The sequence below is a fragment of the Mauremys mutica genome, chromosome 6 (assembly GCF_020497125.1).
Source record: "Mauremys mutica isolate MM-2020 ecotype Southern chromosome 6, ASM2049712v1, whole genome shotgun sequence".
Classification (NCBI taxonomy): Eukaryota; Metazoa; Chordata; order Testudines; family Geoemydidae; genus Mauremys; species Mauremys mutica.
This window is the reverse complement of record NC_059077.1, coordinates 102,279,525-102,297,780: the sequence shown is the minus strand read 5'-3', so window position 1 is coordinate 102,297,780 and position 18,256 is coordinate 102,279,525. Positions and strand designations below refer to the sequence as shown.

General features: G+C 37.4%; 1 protein-coding gene across 1 annotated transcript in view; it reads right to left on the bottom strand.

Annotated features, from left to right (window-relative positions):
- Positions 1 to 1,951: 1,951 nt before the first annotated feature.
- The window catches only part of TTC39B (tetratricopeptide repeat domain 39B), a 109,206-nt gene continuing 92,901 nt past the window's right edge, over positions 1,952 to 18,256 (bottom strand). The window contains exons 17-19 of the mRNA XM_045022459.1: positions 10,820 to 10,937; positions 7,010 to 7,126; positions 1,952 to 5,786 (exon numbers count right to left, since the gene is read on the bottom strand). Of these exons, the coding sequence (XP_044878394.1) occupies positions 5,690 to 5,786; positions 7,010 to 7,126; positions 10,820 to 10,937 (332 nt within the window). The 3' untranslated portion in view covers positions 1,952 to 5,689. The remainder of the gene's footprint in view (positions 5,787 to 7,009; positions 7,127 to 10,819; positions 10,938 to 18,256) is intronic.

Sequence of the window (18,256 nt, the reverse complement as noted above, 5' to 3'; positions counted from 1 at the left end):
TTCTTAAAACAAATATGTGCTGGGTCATCATCCGAGACTTCTAGAACATGAAATATATGGCAGAATGCAGGTAAAACAGAGCAGAAGACATACAATTCTCCGTCAAGGAATTTAGTCACAAATTTAATTAATGGGATTTTTTTTTAAATGAGTGTCATCAGTATGGAAGCATGTCCTCTGGAATGGAGGCCAAAGCATGAAGGGACATACAAATGTTTAGCATATCTGGCACGTAAATACCTTGCAATGCCAGCTATAAAAGTGCCATGCGAATGCCTGTTCTCCCTTTCAGAAGACACTGTAAATAAGAAGTGGCAGCATTATCTCCCATAAATGTAATCAAACTTGTTTGTTTTAGTGATTGGCTGAACAAGAAGCAGGACGAAATTTGCTCTAAAGTTTTATATTGTTTTGTTTTTGAGTGCAACTATGTAACAAAAAACAATCTACATTTGTAAGTTGCACTCTCACGATAAAGAGATTGCACTACAGTACTTGTATGCGGTGAATTGAAAAATACAATTTCTTTTGTCTACCATTTTTACAATGCAAATATTTGTAATAAAAAATAATATAAAATGAGCACTAGACATTTTATATTCTGTATTGTAATTGAAACAATATATTTGAAAATGTAGAAGAACGTACAAAAATATTTAATAAATTTCAGTTGGTATGCTATTGTTTAACAGTGCGATTAAAACTGTGTTTAATCGCAATTAATTTTTTTAATCATGATTAATTTTTTTGAGTTAACTACAATTAATCGACAGCCCTAGTGCTATTTTAATTTTTTATAGTTCTAGTTTTTTAATCAAAATGTTGTGCAGTACCAAGTTAAACACCTTCTAAGTATATTACATCAACATTAATATTTTTATCAACCAAACCTGTCATCTAATCAAAAAAGATACCAAGTTGGTTTTGCAGGATCTATTTTCATAAATCAATGCTGATTGACATTAATTATATTACCCTAGTTTAATTCTTTATTAACTGAGTCCGGTATTAGCTACTCTTTTATCTTGCCAGGGATCAGTGTAACATTAACAGGCTTATAATTACCCTATCATCCTGTTTATCTTTTTTTAAGTTTTGGCACGACATTAGCTTTCTTCCAGTCTTCTGGAACTTCCCCAGTGTTCTAAGAGTTATTGAAAAAGAATATCCTCAGCCAGCTCTTTTAACAGTCTTGGACCTGTTGATTTTAAAAAGTCTAACTTTAGTAGCTACTGTTTAACATCCTCCTGAGATACTAGTGTATTGGAAAGTGTGTTTATAATCATCATAGGATATGACTACATCATTTGTTTTTTCCCCCAAATACAGACCAAATGGAGGTGTTGAGAGTCTCAGGTTAGTGCCCTAACCATTGGACCATCCTTCCTCCCACTGAGGCACAGTATCCTTAGATGCTGTAATGACTGATGCTCTATCAATGAAAACAGATGAAAGAGATACGTATGACATCAGTTGCATTTGTGGCAAAGCTAGAAAGTAAACCCAGATCTGATTCCTAATTTTTATGCCTTAATCATTCTATGATGCTTCCTCTCTTCCTTTCAATGTATGGTAATAAAAAAAAATATTGTAATTACAAGGAATAAATCATGACAAAAATATCTTAAACATAATAAGGAACAGTAGCTGCCATCTTGACACTCCGCTAAGTTAACTAACAAAAATTCTGAAAACTAATAGAACTTACTGGTCTGAAAGTCTCCTGCCTTTCTCTTGCATCCAGATACTGAGTAACATTTCCTATGACTCAAACCATGCCATCAGGGACTACCTGCTAGGAAGTATCATTAAAATCACTGTCACTGAAACACCAGCATTTTGCATCGTTATGGAGATAATGAATCACACTAGGTATAATTTAAAACTTTTGAACATTTATTTTTCTAAAAATATATATTGTTGAAGCCAAATTCTGATTCCATGTGTGTGAAAAAGGTACAATTTGGCTATTGTTTGATAAGGCAGAGTCCCAAATGAGTCGGGTACCTAATTCTCATTGAATTTAAGCTCCTTTGAAGATCCTAGCCTACATTATTTAGCTATCTAAACCATCATCATTAATCAGTAAAGTTTTCCCTTAATTGCACATTTCAGAGGTATTCTTTGAAATCTAAATCTACTGCAACTGACAGATTAATTCTTTTTAAAGAAGCACGTTTTTTTTTTTACATTCAATATCTCTTCTCCTAAACATGTTTTTTCTCTAGAACATGCACGTTAGGTGGTGGTGGTGGTAAGTAGGAGTTGTGAGCCTGAATTGGCGTTTTAATTTTTCAGTGCTGTCTCTGTTCACCAATTTTCTATATTGCTAATGCTCAGCTGTTAGTTTCTAATGCACAAGTAATGTCCTGGGCCAAATTCTGCTCTCAGTTGCATCAATATGAATCTGGAATAACTCCACTGAAGTCAGAATCTGACCTACTATGTCAGTGTGAATTAGTCTATTTACTTTATTTCTATATACTTTCAATACCAAAGATACTTCACTGTCTTTCAACATTCTTGTTCCAACATCTTGAACATGTGCAAACCCCAATATTTTCAAAAGCAAATAAATAGCACCACCAGTGCAAATATAAACAATCTTTGTTGAACTACGAAGCATAAGAGTTTACAGTAACAAAGTACATTAACAGTCAAGACCAGTAGAAAAATAGATGCACAGCGTAAGTTGGATTTCTGTTACACATATAGGAAGTGATCATTTTTACCTTTACGCTTGGGTTGGCAAAATGTTCTAAAACATACAACAAAATCTAATTGTTATATATTCTTCTGGCCATGAGGTATAAATACAATTGCTGCCCACATACATTACAGCAACATGTATAAACATAATTCCTTAAGTTTTCTGCTAAAATGTATTCTCTTCTTATAGTTTCCATTTAAAAAGTGCTTAAAATTATAATACAATATATATAAACAACCCTTCTCCAACAGAATGAACACTCAAACAGTATGCGTAAACACAGTATTTTACTAATAATTTCAATGCCAAAAATTCCCTACTGAAGTGAAACTTTACCTTATTTTGTTCATGCTGATTAACTCTCTCTCCCTTAAAAAAATCACACATCTGCTTTAAGGAAGAAGATTATTTTATTCACAATGCTACCATTAATGTTGAGCCTAATTGTGTTCTTGGATGTGAGTATATATCTTCTACTAATATGAATGGAAGCTGTGTCTTTGGAATACATGCTCAACTTTGCTCAGAGACATTAAGGTCCCAAATCACTATTCAAGAATATCATTGGCATGGGCAATTGAGGTGAAGATCTTGAAAATAATGAGACTAAAACAGTATTATAATGAAGGCCCTATACAGGCTTTTTATCATGATTCTCTTATCAATGAACCTCATAGCCTAACTTGGGGATAATGTACTAAATAATAATGGAATCTCAATGGGCTGCATTGTGCCAACTCACCTGCAAGCTACTGCGCTCTAAGCCCCTACTTCAGTGGCCTGGAAGGGAAGGCATCCTTCCAACCAGCTTTGCTGGAGCTTGCATTTACATTTTCTACTATCAATGGGTAAAAAATAACTGTTTAGAATGAAGCTAGGAAGACCTGCTCCCTCAAGATTCTAAAACAAGCAAACTAAGAATTTAGCAAGGGAGAATATGTATGCAGGAGTTATATTAGAGGACTAAGGGCATCAAAAGGTACAAAATTGTCTTTATATGCCTATTCTGTTTGTGCATGCAATATGGCTGCCTCCAACAAGAGGCTATTAAAAAAAGAAGCTACTTTAATCAGAAACATCACAAACACAATTACAGTGGGGAAAAAAAACTTTTGGTCATGTTGACATGGGAAGGCTTCACTGAAGAAGCTGGGGAAGCTGTCTTGCATTCCTGCAACTGATATTATTACTAATGCGATGTGTGTGCCTAATGCTCTGGACCAAGATATATCATATTATATACTAAACATTTCAAGAAATGTCTTCCAGGTTCAGGTTCTAAGGGTCTGAACCGAAGCCCACCAAAGTCAACGGAAGTCTTTCCATTCATTGATTTCAAAAGGCTTTGGATCAGGCCACACTATTTGCTCAGATAGAGGATTCTTTACTGTTGCTGCAGCTCTGAAAATTCCTTTGTCAAGAATACATATATTTATGTTTAACTAAAACTTTACTAACAGCCTTAGTTCTTTTAAGAATGTCTACGAGAAGAAAATTACATCTTAAAAAAATCTTCTAGAAAGACTAACCATAAAATGTATATTAAATACTTACTTTTAATTAAACTTCTAAATGAATCTTTCATTGCCATTAAAAACCACTAACTGAAAAGGTGTAAATTTGAACAAAGTTTTTTTTACCTTGGTTATTTTCTTTCCTCTCTCTGTCAGTAAGTCACATACAGTGACTTCATCTCTTTGTATACTCATATACTTTGACTGAAACCCAACAAGAGTGGGAAGGACTCTCTGCAATCACTTATTTGGAATGAAATACAGTATTGCAAGGCAACCATAACTGTGGCTGTGCCTAATTTTGTCTTGAAGGAGATTTGTAAGAATATTTCACTGAAGACAAAATTAGTGTTCTTGTGGTGAATTTAAGTCCTTTGTAGTTATTTGGCTGAAAATTATTGTTTCTTTGATACACAAATTTCCGTTTCAGATGTTTGCCCAATATGTGACTGAGGCTACCAACAAGCCAACAAATTTGTTCCAAGGGCACTAAGGTCCTAATAAGTGCATTGCAGAAAACCAAGTTCCCATGGAATGCTGAAACTATGACATAAAATCATCAAACAGCTTCACTGCAGAAACAATATTAGTTTTCACATTAAAAAAATAAAGTGTTTGAATTAGACTTTATTGCACCAGCAACTGGCTTTTAAAATAAACCCATTCAAGTTAAACATTAAATTGATTATTTTATGAAACAAAATATAAGATCTTTCTTTAAAGTATCACACAGAGATATGGTATATGCACCTTAAGTAGGGCTAAGTTTTTGTCACAGATATTTTTAGTAAAAGTCAGGGACAGGTCAAGCGGCAATAAACAAAAATTCATGGAAGTCCGTGACCTGTCCCTGACTTTCACTAAAAATATCCCTGACAAAAGGGCTGCTGGGGCTCCCGGATCCCACACTGCTGCAGTCAGTGGGAGCTCTGGGATCCCCTGCTGCTGTGGGGAGTGGGAGCTGCGGGGTCCCCTCACCGCTGGTTCTCTTGCCACCCATCATGGCTGGGTAGCTGAGGGGAATCCCCACAGCCAGCCGTGGCTGGGCAGCTGCAGGGAGTCCCCCTGCCACCCACTGCCATGGCTGTGTAGCTGCAGGGAGTCCCTGCCGCCATGGCTGGGCAGCTTCGGGGGGTCCCCCGCTGGGCCTCGGCAGCTGCAGGGTGCCCCACCAGTTCGGGAGCCACGGGGGAGGGGCTGGGAGCTCCAACCCAGGGCAGAAAATGTCAGAGATCAATGGAAGTCACAGATTCCGTGACTTCCGTTACCGCCGTGATATAATCATAGCTTTAACCATAAGAAAAAACAGACTAAAAAGGATGACAAACATCAAATCACAGATGATAGAAAATATAATAATTAGTTGTTTCTTTTTCATTCAGTCATCTACATGATTTTTTAAAAACATTCAACCAAGATCACGTAGACACTTGAATTCATGGAAAAAGATCACCCTTCGGCTAAGTCAAGGCGTAGAAGCAGGAGTCACTTTCAGGCTGTCAAGTGCTGCATGAATCCTGAAGTGTAACCTTGACTCCATGGAGTATTCTTTGTAGTTGTTTCTGCAAAGAACAAAAATTACTTCATCAGCCAAAAAAAAAAAAAAAAAACAACCCAACACCACCACCTTACCATAAAACCCCATCAATCATTTAATCTCTTTGTCCTCTGTTCTCTTCCCTTCACTTTATATGGTCTTTTTCAACAGCTCTCAGACCTTTTGAAAAGATTAGTCATGCCCAACATGAAGATGTGAACCAAAAGAACTTATGGAAAAATAGCATATTAGTACACTGCTGTCAGCTGAAAAAAGTGTGGCCAGCCTCAAAACACAGCACTCAAAGGGTCAGTGTAATTGTACAGAAACCAATCTAAAGTACCCAGCAGGGTACAGGAAATGGCATTATGGGGATCCAAAACCTTTTTAGCTAATGGTGAAATTTGATTGATCTCTAGGATTGATCTCTAGGTCTGAAAGGTTTTTAGGAGGCCGCCATTGACATATACAGTACTTCCAATATCATTTAGACACTGTTAACTTTTTAATAAAAATATTAAGGGGCAAGTGCTGCCTCCAGCATACAGACTGAGTGAATGGGCTGTGCTCTGAGAAGATCTGCTCTCTACCTCCCTGCTCTGGGGGATTTCTGGGGATTGGGGAGGTAAGGGGGAGAAGAGAGGAAATGGACAGTGGGTAGATACATGTAGCCACAGATCCTGTAGCTGCTCCACCCCATCCTCACTCAGCCCATGGACTCTTCCACTGCAACATATAGGGAGGCCCACTAAGCTGTTCTCTATGTCACACAGGAGGTATGGATCACATACACTGGCTCTCCAACTCTCCCTGCCCTTCATGCAGCAAAGCCACACCCTTTTTTTTACTTTGCCTAGGGCCCTCGGCTCCTGTAAAAGTTTGAGTGGGAAGGAGACAGGATTTGCCATTAATACTGTACCCCATTCAGTGTGGTTCAATTCAGCATACCATGTGTGAAACATATGGCAGAATAGAAGCACTATATCAAAGAATTAGTACACTTTAAAAATTCAACTCTATTGAAAAACATTTTCTAAGTCTTGAATATAGAGTTATAATAAATAATTTATCATTTTGCCAAGTTGCTAGTGCAGTTTTGCAGAAAATGTAATGTCACTTCAGCTGAATTTTGTAAAATTATTTAAAAAGAGACAGAGAGGAAGAGTGAGAGATTCCTTTGTTGCTTGGAGTGCCTCAGTTACTTTGAGTCTTAAAGAGTGCACAGAGACAAACATGAGCTCTACTTACTTTGCAGTTTCTATATATCTTATTGCTTTCTCTCTCTGGTCCTGCTGTTTGTATAGAAGTCCCAACTCATACAGAGTGAATGGCACCAAATAGTTATCATATTTTATCTGCTTCTCACTAAGAAACCAGAAAGATATGAAACTGGTTAAATATAATAAACATATGTTGTACTGAAGTTATATGATTATCAATTTAAATGCAGGAGTATACAGCCACCTAAATTCATATTTGAGCACTTGCCTGATTTCCAAAAGTGCTGAGCATTGAATAGCTTCCACTGACTTCAGTGGGAGTTTCAGTATTTTTTAATATCAGGCAAGCACCTAATAATGGTTTTAGAACCCTAACTTTAGGCTTTAGTTTTGAAAACCAAGGCCCTAGTGGCTAAAATGTTTTCTGTGGCTTAGTCAAGACAGCATAGATAGTAGATTCCTCCTCACTCAATCTGATAGGCAAGAAGACAACCAATCGTCATATAGAACTAAAATCAGTGGATTGATCCCTCCAACTAGATCAATCCAAAGATCACCAGGGTTCACCAGCAAATTACATCAGTTGAAACACACAGACAGAAAACTAGAACTTTAGTGGCACAATATCCTCTTCACATCTGTGACGGGGTGTACTGGCCCCGCACTGGAGTGGAAGGGGTTAAAGCAGCTGCAGTATAAAAGGGAACAGCCTAGCTCAGTCTGGGCTGGCCGCCAAGGAGGAGGGATGCACCTTGCTGGCTCCAGACAAGCAAGGTACCAATCAAATGGAAGAAGCAAAGGAGGGAGCCCTAAAGAATGGGAAAATCCTGGACAGGGACTGGTTATCGGCAAGTGAGGAGAAACCCAGTGTCCTTCCTGTTGTAAACTCAACCACAGAATCAGACACATTGTCTGGGTAATTCAAAAGTTTAAGAAAATATATTTCATTTTCATAATGGATGAAGATGATCCATAAAGACACATCAATTAATCATCATAACACTCCTTTAAGGCATCTAACATATCTAAAGGGCACCAGATAAGTGCAAATTATTATGATTAGCTCACTAAGTCACAGAAAATTATAAAAGTATTTAAAACAGTCCTTCTAGAATAATATACTTTTAAAAATAGCTGCTAATTGTTCTTTGTACTTTATATATAATCAATACGTTCACACTAAAATCACCACCACCACACAAATTCTAAATTCATTTTCCACGGCTTTGATTTATTTTGTACATCTTTACAAAACAAGCAACATAAATGAAAAAAGGAAATCAAATGTACATTCCTCACCCCCCTTTAGCTAACCAAATTTTATTTATGGAGACTGTTGAGATTCTGTAGATCAGGGGCTCTCAACCTTTCCAGACTACTGTACCCATTTCAGGAGTCTGATTTGTCTTGCATACCCCCAAGTTACACCTCACTTAAAAATTACTTGCTTACAAAATCAGACATAAAAATACAAAAGTGTCACAGCCACACTATTGCTGAAAATTGGCTTATTTTCTCATTTTTACCATATAATTATAAAATAAATCAATTGGAATATAAATAATGTACTTGCATTTCAGTGTACAGTATATAAAACAGTATAAACAAGTCATTGTATAAAATTTTAGTTTGTACTAACTTTACTAGTGCTTTTTATGTAGTCTGTTGTAAAACTAGGCAAATATCTAGATGAGCTGATGTACCCCCGGAAGACCTCTGTGTACACATATCCCTGGTTGAGAACCACTGCTGACGATTAGAGAGGTCTGCACTTTATAACTAATGTAATGTACACGGGGGTAGGTTCCTATCCAACTTACTAGTTTCCTGGAACTGGCCTTCATTGTGTTATCAGTGGCTTAACTCAAAGCAAAAAATTTTGAGGGAGAACTGTATTTACAAACAGTTCAATATCACACTTTGTACCTAGCTTTCTCTGAGACAACTGCTGTCACAGTATCAGGAGAAGTGCACTTAGAGTGGAACACAGAGAGGGACTACAGAAGTGCCCAGTCAGGTATCCAGCCATCACCTGTCTCTGAGCATGTGGTATCTCCAACAAACCAGTTTGCCTGAAGTCCAGTGCCTGTGCTTTGATTTCTCTCCAAGGTGTACTGCCAGCAGTTACCAGTTACCACACTGCTCTTTCTAAGTTAACACATCCACCAGTCTTATAGGGCCCTATTAGGCCAAAAGTCTTTCCAACTCTTCTGCAAGAGTTGGGGGACCCCTTTGAACAGAAGGCCCTGTTTGTTTGCAGTTCAAGATCACCTTTTTATACCAAAAGCCCTTTCTTTGTCTCCTAGTCACGAGAAAACCCAGCTTGAACCAGTATTTGCAAACCATTCTACCAATATCGATCTTTTCATGCAGAAAATTATTTTATTTCAATAAAATCTCATTTTCCAAAGGGAAACTGTTTTAAATTTTTCAACCAGTACTAGTCCTAAATCCTGACAGTGTGCCACAAACACTGTACCCAAGAGGGAATTTTAAAGACTACATTCCTTGAAATTGGTTACAGCCTAGAGACAATTACAGTATGCCTTACATAGTCTCTGTCTCTATTCTGAGATATGGTAACAGAAGGTCAGATGTGACAGAGAAAGGTGGCAGAGATATTAGAAGCAAACTTACTCTTTCTTCTTTTCTTAAATGTGATTATTTTTCAATTATCATTTGATCTTTGGTCTTTATTAATTAGAACTGAACAACAAAGATGTTTTCTATTTCTGCAAGTATATGTGGGTTTTCAAAACTACTCTTCTACTGCATGATAAAACTCTGAGTGAAATCTCTCCATCCCACACACCCTCCTTGAGGAATTCTATTTCATGCAGGAAATGACATGAGTTTTCTGAAGAGACAGAACTGACTCATTTCCACAAGTAGTAAGTAGGCCATGGAGTCACAAGTGTAGCCACTCCATAGCTTCGGCCAGTGCTCATCCATGCCCTTTGGGGGAGCATTTGGACACTAGGTCTGCATAAGAAGAACCTTTGTAGGCACTCACTGGCTTGTCTTCAACTGCCCTATCTATGCTGAATTTCATCCTGAGGCCTTTTAGATGAGGTAATAGAGTAATTAATGTAGTTTATAAGATGATCTGATATCCTGCTGGACTTCTCATTCTTCTGGTTATTATTTGCATTACAGTAGAGTCAGTCTATAGGCACTTAAGAATTAGTGCCACATGTTCTGGGTACTGTACCAATATGTACCAAGGAGCGTGCAATCTAGCCCAATGATAACACGAAAAAGGTGAAAGGAACAGACAAATGGCTAAGGGGTGTGAGGGAGCAGATGAGGTAACAGTACTATGAGCCTGTTTTACATAATCAGCACTAACAGTTCCCCACCTGCCTAACCTTGTGGAAAAAGATAACACTGTTTTAAAAGCCTATTTCTATTACACAAATTTATTTTTGAGTTTTATTGTTATTTGAAACTGAATTTGCAGTTAGCACTTGTGTATTTGCATTCAGTGGGCTAAATTCAACTACTGGTATAAATGAGTGTAACTCCATTGGATTTGACTGGGGTTTTGTCTTTCTACACCAGGAATTAGAGATATTCTGTAGATTATGATTTCTTAAATTAAAGTTGCTACCACTTTCACCTGCAAAATTAAGAATCCAATGTTTTCTTCATTTTACTAGCTACTAAGAATGTCAGCTCAATGCTTATCCAGACAGATTTTCTTCATTTATAACATTAACAATCAACTGTTTATCATTTGTTACTACTAGTTCATCGGTATTTTTTGTTAACAACATATAAAGCTAAAATATAAACTATAATATAAAATATAAACTATAGCTTTATTTTATTTTTTTACCTTTGGATAACTTGATTAAAACACAGTTCAGCTTGCAAGAGTCTTCCTAGGTGTTTCAAACAAAGGCCTTTTAGTAACTGCAGCAAGCACAAGTCATCTATAAAATATTCAGTGCGACCTTTAAAACAAAAACACAGACAAATTTCAGAGATATACATGGAAATAGAAAGAAAAAGGCTAAAGGGATTAGTAGTAAGAGATAGGCAAAACTTTTGAAAGTATGGCTATATCAAATTTTGCAGCCACACAAGAACATATATAATCCTCTACACAAATTTTGAATAGTGCCTAATAAGGATCTGAAGAGCAAATTCCAAGCATATCAATACACTGATTCTGGAAAATAAGAAATCAAAACAGTGGACCTGGTTCTCCACTGTCCTCCATGTTAGGAAGTCATTTAAACCCATGCAAAGTAAACAAACTCTTATCTAATCAAAATGGAAGCACTTTACACACACTTTATACTAGGTACAAGAAACTGTAGAATCAGCCCCACTGTTAATAAGTCTGAAGCTCTGCACACACAGCAAGTTACTATGCAGCAATCCAAGGTATCAATCTATTGAACAGCAAGCTGGTGCACTGTAATGTACTGTAATGTGAACACTGCTACAGTGCAGTGAAAGTCCCTGGGTGTGGCCTAACATAGAATCATAGGACTGGAAGGGATCTTGAGAAGTCATCTAGTCTGGTCCCCTGCACTCATGGCAGGACTAAGTATTATCTAGACAATCTCTGACAGGTGTTCGTCCAATCTGCTCTTAAAAATCGTCAATGATGGAGATTCCACAACGCCCCTAGGCAATTTATTCCAGTGCTTAACCACCCTGACAGTTAGGAAGTTTTGTCTAATGTCTAATCTTAACTGCCCTTACTGCAATTTAAGCCCATTGCTTCTTGTCCTATCCTCAGAGGTTAAGGAGAATAATTTTTCTCCTCCCTCCTTGTAACAACCTTTTATGTATTTGAAAACTGTTATCATGCCCCTCCTCGGTCTTCTCTTCTCCAGACTGAAAAAAACCAATTGTTTCCATCTTCTCTCATAGGTCATGTTTTCCTAGACCTTTAATCGTTTTGTTGCTCTTCTCTGGACTCTCTCCAATTTGTCCACATTTTTCCTGAAATGTGGTGCCTAGAACTGGATACAATACTCAATTTGATGCCTAATCAGCACAGAGTAGAGAGGAAGAATTACTTTTTGTATCTTGCTTACAATACTCCTGCTAATACATCCCAGAATGTTTCAGGTTTTTTGCAACAGTGTTACACTGTTGACTCATATTTAGCTTGTGATCCACTATGACCCCGGATCCCTTTTTGCAGTACTCTTTCCTAGGCAGCCATATGCCATTTTGTATGTGTGCAATTGATTGTTCCTTCTTAAGTGGAGTACTTTGCATTTGTCCTTATTGAATTTCATCCTATTTACTTCAGACCATTTCTCCAGTTTGTCCAGATCATTTTAAATTTTTAATTTTATCCACCAAAGCACCTGAAATTCCTCCCAGGTTGATATCGTCTGCTAACTTTATAAGTGTACTCTTTATGCCATTATCAAAATCATTAAGATATTGAACAGAACCAGACCCAGAACTGATCCCTGCAAGACCATATTAGATATACCCTTCCAGCTTGACTGTGAACCACTGATAACTACTCTGTGGGAATGGTTTTCTAGCCAGTTATGCAGCCACCTTATAGTAGTTCCATCTAGGTTGTATTTCCTTAGTTTGTTTATGAGAAGGTCATGTGAGACAGTATCAAAAGCCTTACTAAAGTCAAGATATACCACATCTACCACTTTCATCCTCTCCACAAAGCTAGTTTTCCTATCTAAGAAAGCTATTAAGTTGGTTTGTCATTATTTGTTCTTGACAAATCCATGTTGACTGTTACTTATCACCTTATTATCTTCCAGGTGTTTGCAAACTGATTGCTTAATTATTTGCTCCATTATCTTTCTGGGTGCTGAAGTTAAGATGATGGGTCTGTAATTCCCCAAGTTGTTCTCATTTCCTTTTTTTATAGATTGGCACTATCTTTGCCCTTTTCTAGTCCTCTGGAATCTCTCCCATCTTCCATGAGTTTTCAAAGATAATCGCTAATGGCTCAGATATCTTCTTGGTCAACCTCTTGAGTATTCTAGGATGTATTTAATCAGGCCCTGGTGACGTGAAGACATCTAACTTGTCTAAGTAATTTTTAACTTGTTCTTTCCCTATTTTAGCCTCTGATCCTACCTCATTTTCACTGGCATTCAATATGTTAGACGACCAATTGCTATTAACCTTTTCAGTGAAAACTGAAACATGCTACTACTTCAAAGCACAGCATGCTATGCTAAGTCACACTCCAGGACATTCACTGTGCTACAGCTGTGTCCACATGAGATGGTACTGTGTGGCAAGCTGGTGTCCTGTAGATTCACACCTTGGCTTGCTGTGCAGTAATTCACCACGTGGATAAGTTTTTTCTTAAAATCTCCCACCATTCCAAACTATTGGTGCAACTCTACCAGAGCCAACAATAGGAGTGTTTGTGTATATTGGCTGCCATTGTTTTTAACACCCTCTTCTTTAGAACTCTAAGCAGGGTGAAAAGGTATGGTAATTAAAACGCTGGAAGCCATTGTTAGTGCTCCCACCATTACCACCACTGGAGGAGCTGCATTAGCAGAGTTCCAACAGCAAGTGAATTTAACAAAGAAGATTTATGCAAACACAGCGTCTGTGCAACAGGACCAAAGACATCACATGAAGGAGTTTTGTGAAGTGTTTCAGAAGTAAAGTAATAACAAGTGCAGTCCCCTTTCTTGTTGTGTTGGCTTATAATATTTGTTGGCTGCAGTGAAGAAAAGCAAAGAAAGCACACATATGGACAAACAGATGGCTGCACATACATTAATGATTCAGGAAGCAAAACACACTCCTTTCAGATCATCTTGTTTACAACTAATTACCAATTCTCTGAGGTTACATCAATTTTTTTTAAATGGTCTGCCAAATAAAACTATACAAACAGTTCTGAAAACATGGAACACAAAAGCAACTTGAAATATTTTTCACTGTTTAAGATTTTTTCTGTCTGCTTTTAAATATTAGTTTTGATCCCTTTATATAATGATGCAAAAGTCCATGATTTTCACTACCAGGTACATGTAGGTAAGGTGGGGTGAAATGGCTATTTTGCATTTCTTTGTAAAACTGAGCAGTGATCAAATGTCAAAATCAGGTCAATGTCTCCTCCAGGGACTATTTCTTGCAGATATTTGGGGGCAGATATTGACCACTGTCAGTCTTCACTGTTTTCTATTTCAACTGCTGTGTTCCTGAGATTTCCTCCCAGAGATAAAAATTAGTAAGCCAAAGTGCTACCATTATAATAGCACTTGAAGATTACATGAAGTTAATAGCGACAGTCTGGCAATAAATGGTAGACAGAACCTTCTTGCAGTCCAACTTTATCTACGTGAATTCTATTCTGAGTATATAATAAAGCTGCAAAACCATCACCCAAAATATTTCAGATTTTCTTTTAAATTATGAGTACATTATTTTCATTTGGGAAAGAATACACAGGAATGATGGTGAATTGGTAGAATGTCTCTGCAAGCCATTTCAGAACATCAGAAATTATATTTTCTTTTTCTCAGTCTGCTCCTTGCTATGAATTTTAGTAAAGTTTTGTTGTGCAAACAGAACTGCATACAAATGCCCAAATAAAACTTTTATGTGTGTTCATGAAACAAAAGTACCATGACAGACTAATTATGCTTTTCTTTTCAAGAGACACATTCTCTAATTCAGTTGATTATGGAGGGACCCATCTTGTCTTATAGCTTAGTGTCCAGGTCTGGATAGTGAACAAAAAGACTGTACAAAAGAACTTTTCATATTAACATCATTTTATCTGCAAATGTCTGTCTTAAATGTATTTGCATTTTGGTTGTAAAGTGGCATGCAACAGTAAATAAATCACTTAAGATCTGACTGGTGCAAGACTGATTTGGCAGAAGATGAACATTTTGACAATGGATGAAAGCGTAACACTGGGCCACATTCAGACTGGGTGTAAGCAAGTCAAAATGGCTGACTACATTTACTATTTTATTGTTAAAACTTACTAAGCATGTTTTTAATCTTTAAATTATATAAATTTAATAGTTATATTAATTTCCCAATTGTTACAAATTATGAACTTTAATGTCACACTAGCAGATTCATGGAATGTGTCACATTTGTCTACAATATGAATGATTCAGGTGACTGTACAGACAAAACAATCCAGGCTACCTGTGTGATTTGCCTACTTGTCCTTCACCCCATCATTCACCCCTTATTCATCAGAGCACTGCTGAGAGCTGGATGCCAACCCTTGCCTTTCACCTACACAACTCTTACTTCATAGATAACATCCTAGGCTAAGCCAAGACAAGGGGTAAAGAGTGTCATGCTAAATACTCCCAGGAGAAAGAGAAGAGACTGAGGCATAATGTTATAAAGTAAACAATACAGGAGGCAGTTTACCTGGAGAGAAGGCTCACCTCAGCTCAGGGAGAGGAAGACATTTTAAAATAATAAGATGCAATTAAAAAAAACAAAAATTGGCAGGAGGACTCAAGGGTGGGTGTAAGACTTGAAATTTCTTTTAAATCTTTGTTTAATTTTATATTTCTAGGTGACAAGGTCCCTTCATACACGAACATGCAATCTACATTTCAAATGTGGGCAAGTCATAACTGGAGATTTTGGAGTCAACTCTAAAAGACTTCAGGGAAGCAAAAAATAAAATTATAGTTTCATATGTGCCGTGCTAAATCTGAAAGGTTTGTGGTATAACTCCAAATTTTAGGGTTTTATGTCAGTAAAAGAAAAAAAAACCTCAGAGCACAGAATAATGGAAAAGTAGAGCTGAAAGGGACCTTGAGCAGCCATCCTGTCTAGCCCCTTGTGTTGAGGCAAGACCAAGTAAACCTAGACCATTCCTTGCTGTATGCAGTATTGTTGTAGCTGTGATAGTCCCAGGTATTACAGCAACAAGGTGGGTAAGGTAATATATTTTATTGGACAAAGTGGTGAGAGAGAGAAGTGTTTGAGCTTACACAGAGCTCTTCAGGCCTGGGAAATGTACTCAGAATGCCATACCAAAATACAAGGTGGAACAGATCGTTTAGTAGAAGAAGTTAACACATATTTCAAGGGACCATTCAACATGAAGTGGCCCGTTAAAACCCCTCTAGTCATAAGCCATAAATCCAAGGTCTCTGGTCAGTCCATGTTTTTTAATGTCTAGCAAAGTTATGAATTTAAGCTCCCAGGTTCATCACCTATGGGTGAACACTTTTCACAAAAGTAATCATTTTATATCAGTCCTCATCCCCAAAGGAAACCTGCACAACACTTTCAAAAGACAAGCCTGTGAGCTTAAATTTCATAATTTTATTAGACACTAACAATCATGGACTACAGAAAGACACTGGATTTATTGGTTATTATAACAATCTATAACTCACTAACAACCACCCCAGCTGCCTTTCCCCTCTGACTGGAGGGGTGTTAACAGGCCACTTCACCTTGAATGGTCCCTTGGAATATATGCTACAATCTGGTCCACCTTTTATTTGCTGTGACTCTCTGAGTACTTTTCCCAGATCTGAAGAAGAGCTCTGTAAGCCTAAAAACTTGTCTCTCTCACCAACAGAAGTTGATCCAATAAAAGATATTTTGTCCCACACCTTGTCTCTCTATTGTAGACCATCCCTGACAGATGTTTGTCCAACCTGTTCTTAAAAACCTCCAATGACAGGGATTCCAGAACCTCCCTTGGAAGCCTATTTCAGTGCTTAACTATGCTTATTGTTAGAAAGATTTTCCTAATAAACAACCAAAATTTCCCTTGCTGCAGTTTAAGCCCATTACTTCTTGTCCTACTGTCAGTGGACATGGAAAACAATAGATCACAGTCCTCTTTAAAATCAGCCCCTAACTTATTTGAAGATTGTTATTAGGTCCCCCCTTAATCTTCTTTTCTCAAGACTAAACATGCCCAGTTTTTTGATCCTTTCCCCACAGATCAGGTTTTCTAAACCTGCTATTTTTATTGCTCTCCTCTGGCCTCTTACCAGCTTAAACACATCTTTCCTAAAGTATGTTGCCCAGAATAGGATACAGTACTCCAGCTGAGGCCTCACCAGTGCCAAGTAGAGCAGAACAAATATCTCCTGTGTCTTACATACTACACTCCAGTAAATGCACCCTAGAATGATATTAGCCTTTTTTTTGCAATTGCATCACATTGACGACTCATTCAGATTGTGATCCACTAAACTGCCAAGATCCTTTTCAGCAGTACTACCACTTATCTAGTTATTCCACATTTTGTAGTTGTGCATTTCCTTTTTCCTTCCTAAGTGTAATACTTTGTATTTGTCTTTATTGACTTTCATCTTGTTGATTTCAGATCAGCGCTCCAATTTGTCATGGTCATTTTGAATTCTAATGCTGTCCTCCAAAGTGCTTGCAACCTCTCCCAGCTTGGTGTCATCTGCAAATTTTTAGAAGCATACTCTCCACTCCATTATCCAAGTCATTGATGAAAATATAGAATACAACTGTATACAGGACTGACCCTTGTGGGACCCCACTAGATACATCCTCCCAGTTTGAGAGCAAATCATTGATAACTATTCTTTCAGTATAGTCTTTCAACAAGTTTTGCACACACCTTACAGTAATTCCATCTAGACCACATTTTCCTAATTTTCTTATGAGACTGTCATGTGGGACTGCATGAAAAGGCCTACTAAAATGAAGATATATCACGTCTACTGCTTCCCCCATATCTGTAACCCTATCAAAGAAGAAATTAGATTGGGTTGGGCATGATTTGTTCTTGAGAAATGCATGCTAGCTATTCTTTATAACCCTATTATCCTCTAAGTGTTTACACATTTAAAGTTTAATAATGTGTTCCAGTATCTTTCCAAGTATCAAAGTTAGGCTGACTGTTCTATAATTCTCCAGGTCCTCTTGTTCCCCTTTTTAAAGATAGGTACTAAGTTTGCCCTTTTCTAGTCCTCTGAGACCTCACCTGTTCTCCATGAGTTCTCAAAGATAATTGCTAATAGTGCTGAGATTACTTCAGCTAGTTCCTTAACTACCCTAAGATGAATTTCATCAGGCCCTACTTATTTGAATACATCTAACTTATCTAAATATTCTTGAACCTGTTCTTTACCTATTTTGGCTTCCATTACTTCCCCTTGCTGTTAATATTAATTGTGTTGAATAGCCGGTCACCATTAACCCTTTTAGAAAAGACTGAAGCAAAACAGGCATTAAGCACCTCAGCCTTATTGATCATCAGTTATCATCTCTCCTTCCCCACTAGATAACTTACATTTCCCCATGTCTCTCTCTTGCTCTTAATGTATTT